Source organism: Ammodytes marinus (assembly GCF_949987685.1).
Source record: "Ammodytes marinus genome assembly, chromosome: 7".
NCBI lineage: Eukaryota > Metazoa > Chordata > Actinopteri > Uranoscopiformes > Ammodytidae > Ammodytes > Ammodytes marinus.
The window spans coordinates 26,575,371-26,587,607 of record NC_137211.1 but is presented as its reverse complement, the minus strand read 5'-3'; the positions used below and the strand labels follow the sequence as shown (position 1 = coordinate 26,587,607).

General features: G+C 45.1%; 1 protein-coding gene across 4 annotated transcripts in view; it reads right to left on the bottom strand.

The window, feature by feature from the left end:
• Positions 1 to 12,237, bottom strand: part of tns2a (tensin 2a) — a 60,111-nt gene that overhangs the window by 2,954 nt on the left and 44,920 nt on the right. For 3 of the 4 annotated variants that reach the window (XM_080031346.1, XM_080031347.1, XM_080031349.1), the window contains exons 12-27: positions 11,851 to 11,963; positions 10,858 to 10,918; positions 10,253 to 10,328; positions 9,642 to 9,771; positions 9,225 to 9,290; positions 8,983 to 9,099; positions 6,908 to 8,494; positions 6,219 to 6,384; positions 4,463 to 5,586; positions 3,989 to 4,117; positions 3,704 to 3,799; positions 3,497 to 3,574; positions 3,233 to 3,310; positions 1,979 to 2,147; positions 1,092 to 1,160; positions 763 to 792 (exon numbers count right to left, since the gene is read on the bottom strand). In XM_080031346.1, coding sequence (XP_079887472.1) covers positions 763 to 792; positions 1,092 to 1,160; positions 1,979 to 2,147; positions 3,233 to 3,310; positions 3,497 to 3,574; positions 3,704 to 3,799; positions 3,989 to 4,117; positions 4,463 to 5,586; positions 6,219 to 6,384; positions 6,908 to 8,494; positions 8,983 to 9,099; positions 9,225 to 9,290; positions 9,642 to 9,771; positions 10,253 to 10,328; positions 10,858 to 10,918; positions 11,851 to 11,963 — 4,089 coding nt within the window. The remainder of the gene's footprint in view (positions 1 to 762; positions 793 to 1,091; positions 1,161 to 1,978; positions 2,148 to 3,232; positions 3,311 to 3,496; positions 3,575 to 3,703; positions 3,800 to 3,988; positions 4,118 to 4,462; positions 5,587 to 6,218; positions 6,385 to 6,907; positions 8,495 to 8,982; positions 9,100 to 9,224; positions 9,291 to 9,641; positions 9,772 to 10,252; positions 10,329 to 10,857; positions 10,919 to 11,850; positions 11,964 to 12,237) is intronic. The other variant, XM_080031348.1, reaches the window with a different exon arrangement.

Here is a 12,237-nt window from a genome sequence, read left to right as displayed (position 1 = left end):
TAGTAAATGCCCAACCAAGCATTAACTAGCCATTAATAGCATTACTTAAGCATTAATTTACAGTTAATCAATGGACCCTTATTGTTAAGTGTTACCAATGTTTTTGACTTGGTCTTGAAAGTAAGACAATGTCTTCGTCACGGCCTTAACCTTAAGCCTAAAAGGTGCAGTGTAGAATTTATTCTCATAATTTTTAGAACAGACTTGTTAGAAATGGAATATAATAATCCTAAATATGTTTAATTGGTGTATAATTGCTATAGAATTAAAGTTTTTTTCTTTCTTTTATTTCCTTAGAATGAGCCTTTTTAATATATACTGTACATAGGAGTTGGTCCCCCTGCATGGAGGCCGCCATTTTGCAATGCCATTATTCTACAGTAGCACAGAATGGACAAAATAAATGGATATATGGATTTCTGTTCCACCTTTAGATGCCACTTAATATATTCATAATATAATATATAGTACACACTGCACCTTTAAAGGGTCAACTACAACGTAAGGATTAGTTATTATGTAATATGGAGGTTGTGTGGATTTGACTAGATTTTTCATTGTTAAATTGTGTTTGCCGGAAATGATTTGGCCAAGACTCCCACGCAATCTGATGCCATGCAGAGGTTCTAAATATCACCCACTTGCTCAGTTACTGGTGACTCTACACATCCTTTCAAATTAAAATAAATACACATTACAGACGTACATATTTTCTGTCAGTATTCATACACACACACACACACACACACACTGAGCACTTACTTAACAGAGGTGTTGTCTGAGTTAGCCCACCTAAAAGCCAGAAGGGGAGAGAGACACAAACCAGACTGAGACATGCACACACACACACACACACACACACAGGCAGAGCTGCTGCAGCCATGGCCAGCATGCTCGCAAACATAACATAGCTCGCCCCCAAAACAAGACAGATCCATGCGAGGGTGCACAGCAAAACAAAATGCACTTTATGATCAAGGTTGTAAAATGCATGATTGATTGTGGTTTGTAGCTTCTGCTGATTTCAAGTTAGTTATTGCGTTCCAACTACGAGAATTGAATCTGAACCCTAATGCTTTTGAATGACCGACCTCCTGTCCTTGGGGTCGATGCTGCTGAAGGTTACGCTGCTCACTGGGTAATGACGCCGGAAGAAAACCCTAGGAAGATAAAGATGCAGTATTAAAATGGAAGTCATATTTCCACTGTAAATAAGTGGACAGTTTGTTTATATGTTGGAGGCTTGGAATAGGTGAAAAGAAAAAAATGAATCAAATACAATTGATGAACTGTGAAAGTACAGTGGTGGTAGACTAAGCTTTAAAGAAGGTAAATCTCCTAAGAAGCTACAATATGGTACAAGGACACTGCCACCTGACACCATCCCTGAGTACCAATCCCCTTTCCTCCCTGCTATTTAGTACGGTAGATTTAGGATGTCCCAATTCTTGTGTTCAGAAGCAGCATTCTTAAAAATACTCAGATGCCCTACAACATCCGGTTGGGATTTTTGGTGTTGGAATCGGCATGCTATTTGGGGCGATTCTGACCCACAATCCAGTGCACAGCGGAAAGTGATGTCACATCGACAGAGCTTCCGTGTGAAAACAACCATACTTATACACTGTGTAAGCAAGAGTTAAGTTCAAGGAGCCATGTTATGATGAAATAAATGAGTAAAAGTATGTCCCAATTGTATGTCTACTGCATGCAAACTAAATTATTCTTACGATCAGCTGTAGTATGTAGAACAGAAAATAATACAGTCACAGTCACCTTTGACCTAGACAATCTAATCAGTTCATTTTAGGGTCAGAGTTGACAAAGTTTGAAGAGAATCCCTCAAAGCGTTCATGAGATATTGCGTTTTTTTTGCTCACTTAGGCATTAGTGACCTTGACCTTTGACCTATGACCTCCACAATGACTTATACATGACTTTAAAGTCTAAGTGTAAATCCATGGGGGAATGTCTCTACCTGCGCTGGCTGTCTGTCAGAGTGATGCCCTGTGATGTGACTTTGAACTGGACCACAGTGGCAGCGGGCCGCGGGTTACGGCCCAGCGTGGCGTCTGTCGCCTTGGCGATGGCCTGGGGGCCGGTCAGAGACTCTGTCTCCACTGAGTTCAGGAAGAGGACGTTACAGGCTGGATGGAGAGAGAGAGGGAGAGAGGGAGAGGGAGAGAGAGAGAGAGAGAGAGAGAGGGAGAGAGAGAGAGAGGGAGAGAGAGAGAGAGAGAGAGAGAGAGAGAGAGAAAGGACAGACAATAGACAATAACGTTGATTTGACTTGTCGAATTATGTTAATTTCTCTACAGGAGAGCCTTGATGAAAACCTGGAATTAGGTGAGGGAAAGATAAGAGAGTATTTATGTACAGCTCCAGAAAAAATTAAGAGACCAGTCTGAATTTTTATTAAAGGTCCTGTAAGCGGAATGGTTCTTTTAGCTAACTTCCTGTCAGTTACTGCAGTTAGCGGTCCCCTCGCTTGTCCCTACGTCACCACATTAATGCACTGCGGTCTTCAAGCAGCGAGTTATCTAGCATCATCTGAGATCCATAGGTGTGATAAAACATGATAAAAACCATCAAAACAGACATTGGGAAGGATTTTTACCTGCTCCGCCATTGTAGGCGCATAAACATTCACCCATCTGTCGCTCTGGCGTGCACCGGCAGTGAGACCATGAGTGAGACGGGTGTCGGTTTGTAGCGTTCTCTCTTGTGATTGGATATTAATTTCGGGATCCCCGAAAAGTTTATTTGCCAATTACATGCAGAGCAGCTGACTGAGAGATCGGCTTTATGAAACGCGCACATTATGTAAGTGATCACTGTATGAATAAAGAGCGATTTTACACTTATATTAACATAAATAAACCGCTTACTTCACCTTTAACTATTCATCTCTACATAACTTATTGAAAATGCTCTAAATGACAAAAAAATTATTGGAATTTGGTAAAAATTATGTCAGTCAGTAGTTTATATAATAAAACCAAAATGTTCATTCTACTCAAACATACGCCTATAAATAGTAAGACGAGAGACACTGAACATTTGTTTGTGTGAGTGGTCTCTTAATTTTTTCCAAAGCTGTATATATACATATATATATCAGCATTGATATCGATTATCGGCCAGATGAGTCTCGGCATATTGGATAGTGGCAAAAAAATAAAATCCAACATGGTGCATCCCTAATTGAACCCTCTGAGGATGGAGGACTCACCGGCTCCTTGCTTCAGGAGGTCAGCGGCCGTGCTCACGTTACTCACTGGTTGGACCTCCAGCACCTCTCCTATCAGGTCTGACAACAAGGAGATATTTAGGAATGAGTTACTGTATATTGTGAACATTTGTATTTTTACGATATAGGATATTTAAAGTATTTATGCTATACTGTTTGAAAATGCTAAAAAAAAATATAAACAAAATTATAATTTGAGTAAATAATCGTGAGATGAATCGATAATACACATATTAAATATAAAACCTTTTTCTTGGATCTTAAGAGCACAGGGCAAAGAAATGGGTGTGATGGAGTGCTGGTAGACCAATGCAGACAGACTCCCTGTGGATAACAGATAACAGTTCAAATCACTTCCATGTATATCAAATATCTATCTTTTCTTTAAGGTATTTGTGGCACTAAAAACACCGACATGAAAAGCATCCATAAAGCTGGAGAAATCAAGCTTACCAAAGTAGGGCTCATTCTGACATCCTTTGATCTTGACTCCTCGTGGGCCTGTTTCTATCAGGAAGTGTCTGACCAGCTGTTCCAGAGGATCACTCACTGTAACATATGATATTTACAGTAAACACTTTGCTATTATTATCGTCTACCAAGAGCAAAGCAATTACTGAACTCAAGTCAAATGTCACATACAATAGCCTGATTGGCTAAACCATGCTAATGTTTTTGAACAGAATGAACAAATTTTTTTTTTTTTTAGATATGATGATGAAAAGAGTGATGTTTTACCCTTGCTGCTGTGGTTGGCATTGGGAGGAGCAGTAGCCACCTTCAGTGCTAGCCCATAGGCCCCCTGGAAAGAGTTACTGTCCCTGATCAGGAAGGTTCCCGGCTCTCTCTCCTTCAGAGCAGCGATCGCTACAGTCAAACACAAGCCAAGCGTTAGGAGAGACAATGTGTGCCCAATCCTAGGTAACAAAATATAACAACTAACATAATACAGGACCAAATCTACTAAAGGATTAATAATACCAAAATAATAATAATACCACCTAATTCACAAAGACCAAAGCTTTGAAAGCTGCTGAACTTTGTTGGCGTGTAAGCGTCTGCATATAATTAGGAGTAAATTCCTTTGCTGATAAGGTGCTAAAACGGGGCTGAGTGCGGGTACTATTTCTCTGCAAACCTTGGAGCTATAAGCACGGACAATCCATTCTTAATGAACCTGGCCCCCATAGTGTTTTCCCCTCTTAGACATACCTTGTTCTCTGGTGATGCCGGGCTTGTACCAGAACCTTGAACTGTCCTGAACAAGCTTGACACTGACCCTGCTGGCACTCTCGGCCTCCACAGACGCCTCTCCGTCGGTGGAGCCTGCTGGAGGAGGGGGGGCCATCTCCCCCACGGTGGGAGAGAAGGTGACGTGGTGCTGGTGTTGAGCGGGGCTGGTGGGTGATGGAGGCACGTGACCCAGGCCTGGAGAACCTGGCTGGGCCGGGTGCGGGTGGCGCTTCTCTGGCAGAGGGGGCTGGGGGTGAGGGAGAGGGATGGAGATGGTGGAATAGCTGGAGTAAGAGGAGGAGGATGGCGGCTGGAGCTGAGGAACCGAACAGGGCCTCTTGTTGTTAGTGTCCAGGGCTGCTCTACTGTGCTCCATGCCTGGGTAGTAGTGGTGTGTTGGTGGGGGTCCGTGGTGGAGCTCAGACCCACTCAACATCAACCTTCTACCCAAGGTGGCAAAGCCGGGCACTGGGGTATCGGAGACCGGTGAGCCCTCCATACTACTACTACTGCAGGCGGGCTGCTGACACGTGCCGTTGGGCGTAGGGGAGATGACGATGGGTTTCGGGGCTTCTGGGTAAGCTGCCCTGGTTGGAGAAGATGGGGTGCTTCTCGTCAATGCGTTGGCTTGTGTTTGTGTGGGGCTTTGGGGCCGGCATGCCGACTGTGCCCCAGCAGAGGAAGGCAGAGCAGCAGCCTCTGAAGGATGGCAGGCCTGTTGAGTGAGAGGACCTGGGGCATGGGTAGGGGACGAAGGGGCCTCCTGGCATCTGAGTCCCTGGTTGGGTGTGGTTGGTGTCGAGTCCAATGAAGAAGTTTTTTGTGTTGGTGTATCCGGGCTACAGTGAGATGTGTGGATGGATGGGTCCTGTGGTGGAGTGCAGTGGTTGTTGTGGGCGTGTGTTTGTGTAGGTGTGGACGGGTGTGACTGTGGCGAGGGGGACACTGGTTCTTTGGTGCTGCTGCTGCTCTGGCTCTGCTCCAGGGACTGCCGCACCATACCGTCCACGTGACAGTGTCCGTCCTGGGGCTGGGCAGGCTCGTAGTCACTGCCGATGATGTCAGTGGTCCGGATCTCATACTCTGGCCCTGCTGGACTGGGGCTTTAAACAAACGGACAGATATGGGTAATATACTCTCACACACCTGCTGCTTTGTAATCTAATGAAATGTTTTCTAAAATGACTATTCTGACCTATTTCCTGACTCTTTTCATTGTTATCAATATATATTTTTCTTTTGTCTTGCAGACATTTGTATCTGGATATACTAAGATCCGAAACACAGTGCAGTGCCAAATCAAAATAATACGGTAAACAGTTTTAAAGGTGGAGCTAGTGATTCTGGAGACCGCTTGTTGTCAAAATCACTTTTTGTCTAAATCATCGAATATCTCCTCCTCATGATCCGCTATCTGTCCGGACTGAATGTGTGTGTGTGTGCGCACGTTCTGAAAAACAATACTGGTGTTACTGTAATACACAGGTCCACCATAGCTAGCAACATGCCAGTTTACAGAGTATTAAGACTGGATTCTTTTTTCAGCACACACACACACACACACACACACAGTACGGACAGATAGTGGATCGTGAGGAGATATTCACTGTTTTTGAAAAAAGTGATTTCGACAACAAGCATTCTACAGATTCGATGACTCCACCTTTAATCTTTTTACACCGAGTGCTTAGCCTTGTCCGGGCAGCCCCTTATAGTAGAATAGTTGATGGACTACCTTTCCTGTGTACGTAGAGGACTGCTGGTGTGGACAGGAGTGGACGGTCCAGACATGTCAGAGGGTGTGGAGCATGCAGGGTGGCCCTCTCTGTGCACTCTCTTGAAGGAGCCGTGGGCAATGTGATCCCTCCAGCCCACACTCTCACCAGAGCTCCGAAGGCCATCTAGGGAAGAGAATTAGGGACATAGAATAACATTTAAGCTCCATTGAGAAATGATCAGCGCAGTGTCTCTCAGTGTATTATATGCTGCCAATGTTCATTTAAAATCCAATGCTTGGTTTTCGGGTGTTTAGAGGCATAACAGTGAAGAAATGGAAATTTAGGATGCCTTAAAAATGTTTTAGAAGTTGAGATTTGCGGTTCAGAGTATAGAACAAAAAATATATACTGTATATACAGACGCAAACAGACAAGGTTTAGTCAAATTAACACCTAAAATACATGTAAATTTTGGACCTTTGATTCATATGAACAGTACTCGAAAAAACCTTTGCCTAGACTAGAGTCTCTTGGTTTTTGGGTGTTTCGAGGAATAAAAGTAAAGCAAATAGTGTGAGTAATATTTAAGGCATCTGTTAAGCTAAGTACAAATGACTGTCTCCAATGCTGTTGTTGATTAAGGATCATCAACACACTCCCAATTCTCAAGACAATTCTGAGTGTGTTCTCTTTAACCATGACTCACCGGTGTGTGAGTCAGAGCTGTATGACTGCTGTGAGTCTGGATGGTGGTGGTGGTGCAGGCTGTGTCCATGCCCTGTCAGGGAGGCCGGTGGGGGCAGCGGGGAGGTGGACTCTGACTGGTAGCCGGATGCGTAGCCCCTGCTCTCTGAGGGGGAGGGCTGGTAGGGCGAGCAGGGGCAGGGCTGGTGGTGTCTGGGCGTCTGGTACCCGCTGCTGCTGCTGCTGTACTTCAGATCCAGGTGGGAGTGAGCGTGGGAGCGCGATGCCTCTGGGTAGGCGGCGTGACCCGATGGCAAGGGGTCGAACGCAAAGGCCGAGGGGACGTCGTGATGAGCCTGCTGCTGGGGGGCGAAGGAGGCTACGGTGGCCCTCCTGTGCCAATACTCTGCCTCTCTGTCCCTCTCCCACTGCAGCTCCACCTCCCGGTCCCTCTCCCAGTGCAGGGACAGCTCTCTGCCTCCTCCTCCTCGCCTCATGGGGGGCTCTGCTCTGTCTCGGTCCCAGTGGAAGCTCTCACTCCGGTCCAGTCTCAAGGTGTGGTAAGCCTGCTCCTCTCTCCGAACGTTGCAGTCTCTGCAAGCGCAGCCAGGGGGCGGCAGAGCATCCAGTAGCATGATGTCGTGGTAGGTGGGGCTGGTGGAGGAGGGCTTGGGCTGATGTGGGTATGGATGATAGGGAGAGGGAGCGTAGCCGTCTTCTGGTGGACAGTAGAGGCGCCCGGGGGCAGACAGAGGGTGGTGGAGGTGGTGCTGTGGGTGGTTGTGGTGAGGGTGCTGGGGGGTCAGGTCAGGGGGGGAGGAGGATGACGGGTAGGGACACATGTGTCGAGATGAGGAGGTGGAGGAAGCCGCCTCGGTGGAGCTGGAGCGGTGCAGGTAGTGCGCCGGGCCACCCTGCCTGTCCCACACCAGGTCTGGAGGGGGCAGCAGGGCCTGGTGCGAGTGGGGGTTGTGTGGGCTGTGGTGGTTATAGTGCTGGCACAGGTCCATGTGCGACGGGGGAGCTGGGGCCAGGTTGGGGTTGGGGGAGGATGAGGCCCCGTGGTTGTGTCCGTTGGTGCCCGGCGCCCGGTCCAGGCAGTAGCCGTTGGGCATGAGCAGCGTGCGGTCGCAGCCCGGCTCGGCGCAGCGCTGCGAGCGGTAGCCGTCGCGGCAGGAGCAGGAGCGACCCAGCCTGCCCAGAGTAGCGCTCCTCTCAGAGGGCAGCGAGTCTCCGTCGTCCAGGATGGCGGTCTCTCTCTGCTGGCCGTGCCGGTTCCCCCCCTCGATGCCCCCCAGCAGACGCTCCAGCTCCTCTCTCTCCTGCCTGGTGGGGGGTGGGGGGCGTATGGGGGAATCCTCCTGCTCTTCCCGGGGGTCTGGGTGGATGGATGATGACTGGTTCACATGGAGGGAATGGGCAGAGAGGGCGGAGTCAGAACCCCGAGGGGTGTAATGGTCCGGTCTTTCTTGTGATAGGCCGGTCCGCACTGCTGCTGCTGACGGGCTGCTGCCATTGGTCGAGGTGAGAGAATCAGAGCCACCACCTTTGCGCTTCTTAATCTGAGCGTAGAGACTGCCATCGATAGGGCCTCTGGTGTGGTTAATATCTAAAGGCAAGAAGACACAGGTAAGAGATAGCTCGAAAATTGACAGTATAGGCCTTCTCATTGAGTGACAGCCAAATATGAGCCTGTTTGACTTTAATTCAACAGCTGTTTTTTTTCATTTAAAGGGGGAGGCAACAATTCTTGAGAATGCTTGTTGACATAACGATTTTTGTCAAAATCAGTGAATAACAAAGCAGGGCCATCATAGCCAGCAACATACCAGTTTACAAAGCCTAGGCTGTGTTTTTTTTTTTTTTTTTTTTTACAAAAAGTGATTTTAACCACAAGCCTGACTCCACCTTTAATTTCTACTTGAAATCAAAGCTGTATATATTCTTTTGCTAAATGGCTAGGATCGGTCCAGTCTAATGCTCGGGTTAGCAAAGCAAGAAGTTTAGGCCAAAAGTGTACCTTTTGTAATTATCCTCCCCCCATTAGTAATCACTTACAATGACCCTGAGATAGGATATGAATGTTCCTATAGTTACCCTCCAGGCTGTCTTGGTATCGCTGGTTAAAGTTCTCATAGGAATCCCAGCGCACCACCGGGTCTGCAGTGTTGTAGTCCACTGTGACAGCAGGGTCATTCTTCTGGTAGCCACGGCCTGGGGAGAAAGACACATTTAATATCCATTCTTTATCATTTGTTTCCTTCCTAGACCACTTTCACAACTCACTTTTGAAGCAGAACGGATAGAAATAAATACGTTGTAGAGTAAAGTGAACCAACCTTTGATTTTCTCAGGTCCAGAGGAGAAGACAAACTCCACTGTGGCATCAGATGGAAAACGCTCATCTGGGGAGAAGAAAAGGAAAGTCATTCTCAACCAAAAAATTATATGGCAATTGTATCACAAAAATAGGCCAATAGAAGCATTACATTTACAGTCATGAAATATAATCTCCTCATGAGAGCCAGATTCATGACAACATTCAACAAGTCACTGCTATGTATACATTCAGTATATAGCAGTGACGATATAAAATATAGTTAGTCTCAAAATACTGAACTATCCCCGTCACACATCCAGAAAAGTCTTAATTGCGTCCACATGTAAATTAGAATAGTGTGTCTTCTTTTAGCTCTGTTTTTGGTCTCCACAAATTCCTGAGAAAAATATCTGCCTCCTGTATATATAAAACCTACCAGTACAAGCTTCGTCCAGCTCTCCTTTTCCAAACCAGAGCTGTGAGCCGTGGATGGTGCAGGTGTGGAACTGTAGCCGGAACACAGTGTCTCTGTCCGCGCTCTGGGCTCGCCTGTGGTAGCATTTCACCTGTAGAGGGCAGCAGAGAGAGGCAGGTCAGGGTCAGGACGCATGTGGGACGAGGAGGCAAGCTTGAGCAGTACAATGTAAAGGCTGTGTGTTCCAAATAAAAGATTGACACCTACACTTTCTGAAATAACTGACTGCACAACACGGAAAAATTATGATTCCTTGTTCACAAAGTGGCAAACGAAAAACTTTGTCCAGAGCAAAATTGTACAGATCAGAGAGGAGTAATGGCCAGCGCAAAAAGTAATGCAAAAACCAAACGCTATGGTAAAGACATTGAAAATGTGCAATACGAAGAACATTATTTGCAATATGTGCAATATATATGAACATATAGAAATAGAAAATGTACACTTCATTTGTTAGGTATGTCTTCTGTTGTTTTATTTAAACGTCTGTTGAATATTTAAAAAAGAATGATGATAATGATTCCCGCCCTGCATGTCATCTGTTTGTCATTTCCTACCCCATGTGAACTCACCATGATGTCACCCTTTAGCAGCAGGGCCGGTTCGATGGTCACACTGAGCCTCCTTCCTCCGGTGCCTTGAAGGTCACTGTGCACAACACAGTCAACACAAACAAGCCTGTCAGATAACTCAATAGAACAAGGAACTCAAGCACACACACTGTGTGAGCCAATACTTATAAACAGACACAATACATTGATTTAACGTTTTTTTAATGTTATGTTGTAATGCACTGTGTGACAATGACATTCCTTTAAAGTTCAAACAATTTGTGTTGCAGTTATTTAAATATGAGCTTGAAGCTGGTCTGAAGAAGTTATGTTGGTTACTTCTTTCTCTTTAAACGCTACCTGGCTGTACTGTGTGTGTGCAGGAAAGAAAAACTGGTGTAAATACATGGCCTAGGCTCTGTAAACTGGTATGCTTCTAGCTACGGTGGGTCCCTTTTATTTATTCATTTTTGTTTTACATACCATTTGTTTGCATACCAGTTTACAGAGCCAAGGCAGTGTATTTACACCAGATTACTTTTTTCAGATATTTACTGATTTAAAAAAAAAAAGGTGTTTATGACAGTTTTGTGCTATAACCATATAGCTATATATAACAGACTCACTATATGCCTGAAGTGTAAACCAGCTGCATGGACTGGTAGATCTTCAAGAATGGGTAGTAACCTGGAAGGAGGAGAGAGAGAGAGAGAGAGAGAGAGAGAGAGAGAGAGAGAGAGAGAGAGAGAGAGAGAGAGAGAGACATAGCAAGCATTATCAACATGAAGAGAGAGGAATGTACTGGATGCCCACCCCCGCCCCCTGGACCTTATCATCAGATTAAAGATAAACACACTGGTGTATGTGGGTGGAGACAGGGTAAATGAGAGCTTGCGGTCAGTCGGAGCACCATGCCACCAACAAGCATCACATATACAGTACATTGTAGCTACTTCCAGTGAGCTATAGGCAGATCAGACAAGAGATCACAGACAGAGGGTTCATCTCAGTCCACTTGCTTGTCTAGCTACTGCACACGTTCCCCTAAGTCTAAGATCCTTCCACTGAAGACCAGATAGAAATATGTAGGAAAAGATGTATTTTAATTTTTTAAAAAGGAGCCATCCTTCTCTCATTTGAAATGGCATCATATTCTGATGACGGCGGCTGTCAACCCAGCTTCAATGGCTCTATAGTGACTGTGTTGACTTGGCGTTTGTATTTCAGATCATTTGATGTCATTTCCACTTAAGGAAATTTAAAGGTACAATCATAAGTTTGAAATAATATTTTTTGATTTATAAAATGAAAAGAAGGCTGTAACCTAAAATCTATTCTGTAAAAACTTTGGACAATCAAATGTTGTAATAAAGATCGCTGGCTTCATCAAACATCTAGGTTTGTGTTTTTTTAAGCTGCACATGCACATTTTTGATGATAAGTTAGAAATGTTACCCTATTCTCAACTTAACAATAAGGGCCCACAGTTACTGCTTACTACCGGTTACAACTATTACATGACGGCAATAACTGTCTATCTGTCACCCCTTCAAATCCATCCACTCACACTCACGTTGTTATTTGACTATACAGAATAAGGGTTAGTTTAACAATCTCACCTCCTGTGCCCTGGAAGTTGGGCAGTGAGGGGATGAGGACTTGGTGGAGGAAGAGAGCGCTGCTGTTCATCTTGATTGCCCCGGACAGAAGGCCTCCAAAGTAATAGATATACCTAAGAGAGACAGAGAGGGAGAGAGATAGCAGTTATTACCGACACACACACACACGCACAAATACACACACTGTATATAAGATAAGATATATACTGTATAAGATATAGGCTACTGTTTATATAATTCATAAATCAATCTTAATGTTGTGTTAATGTTCATATTACCATTTATTGTGAACTGTCCGAATATTTGAACAAATGGTATTTTGATGCTTTGGCGACATTTTTGTTGAAACTTTTATGCGCGATAAAGCCCTATTTTAATTTAATTGAA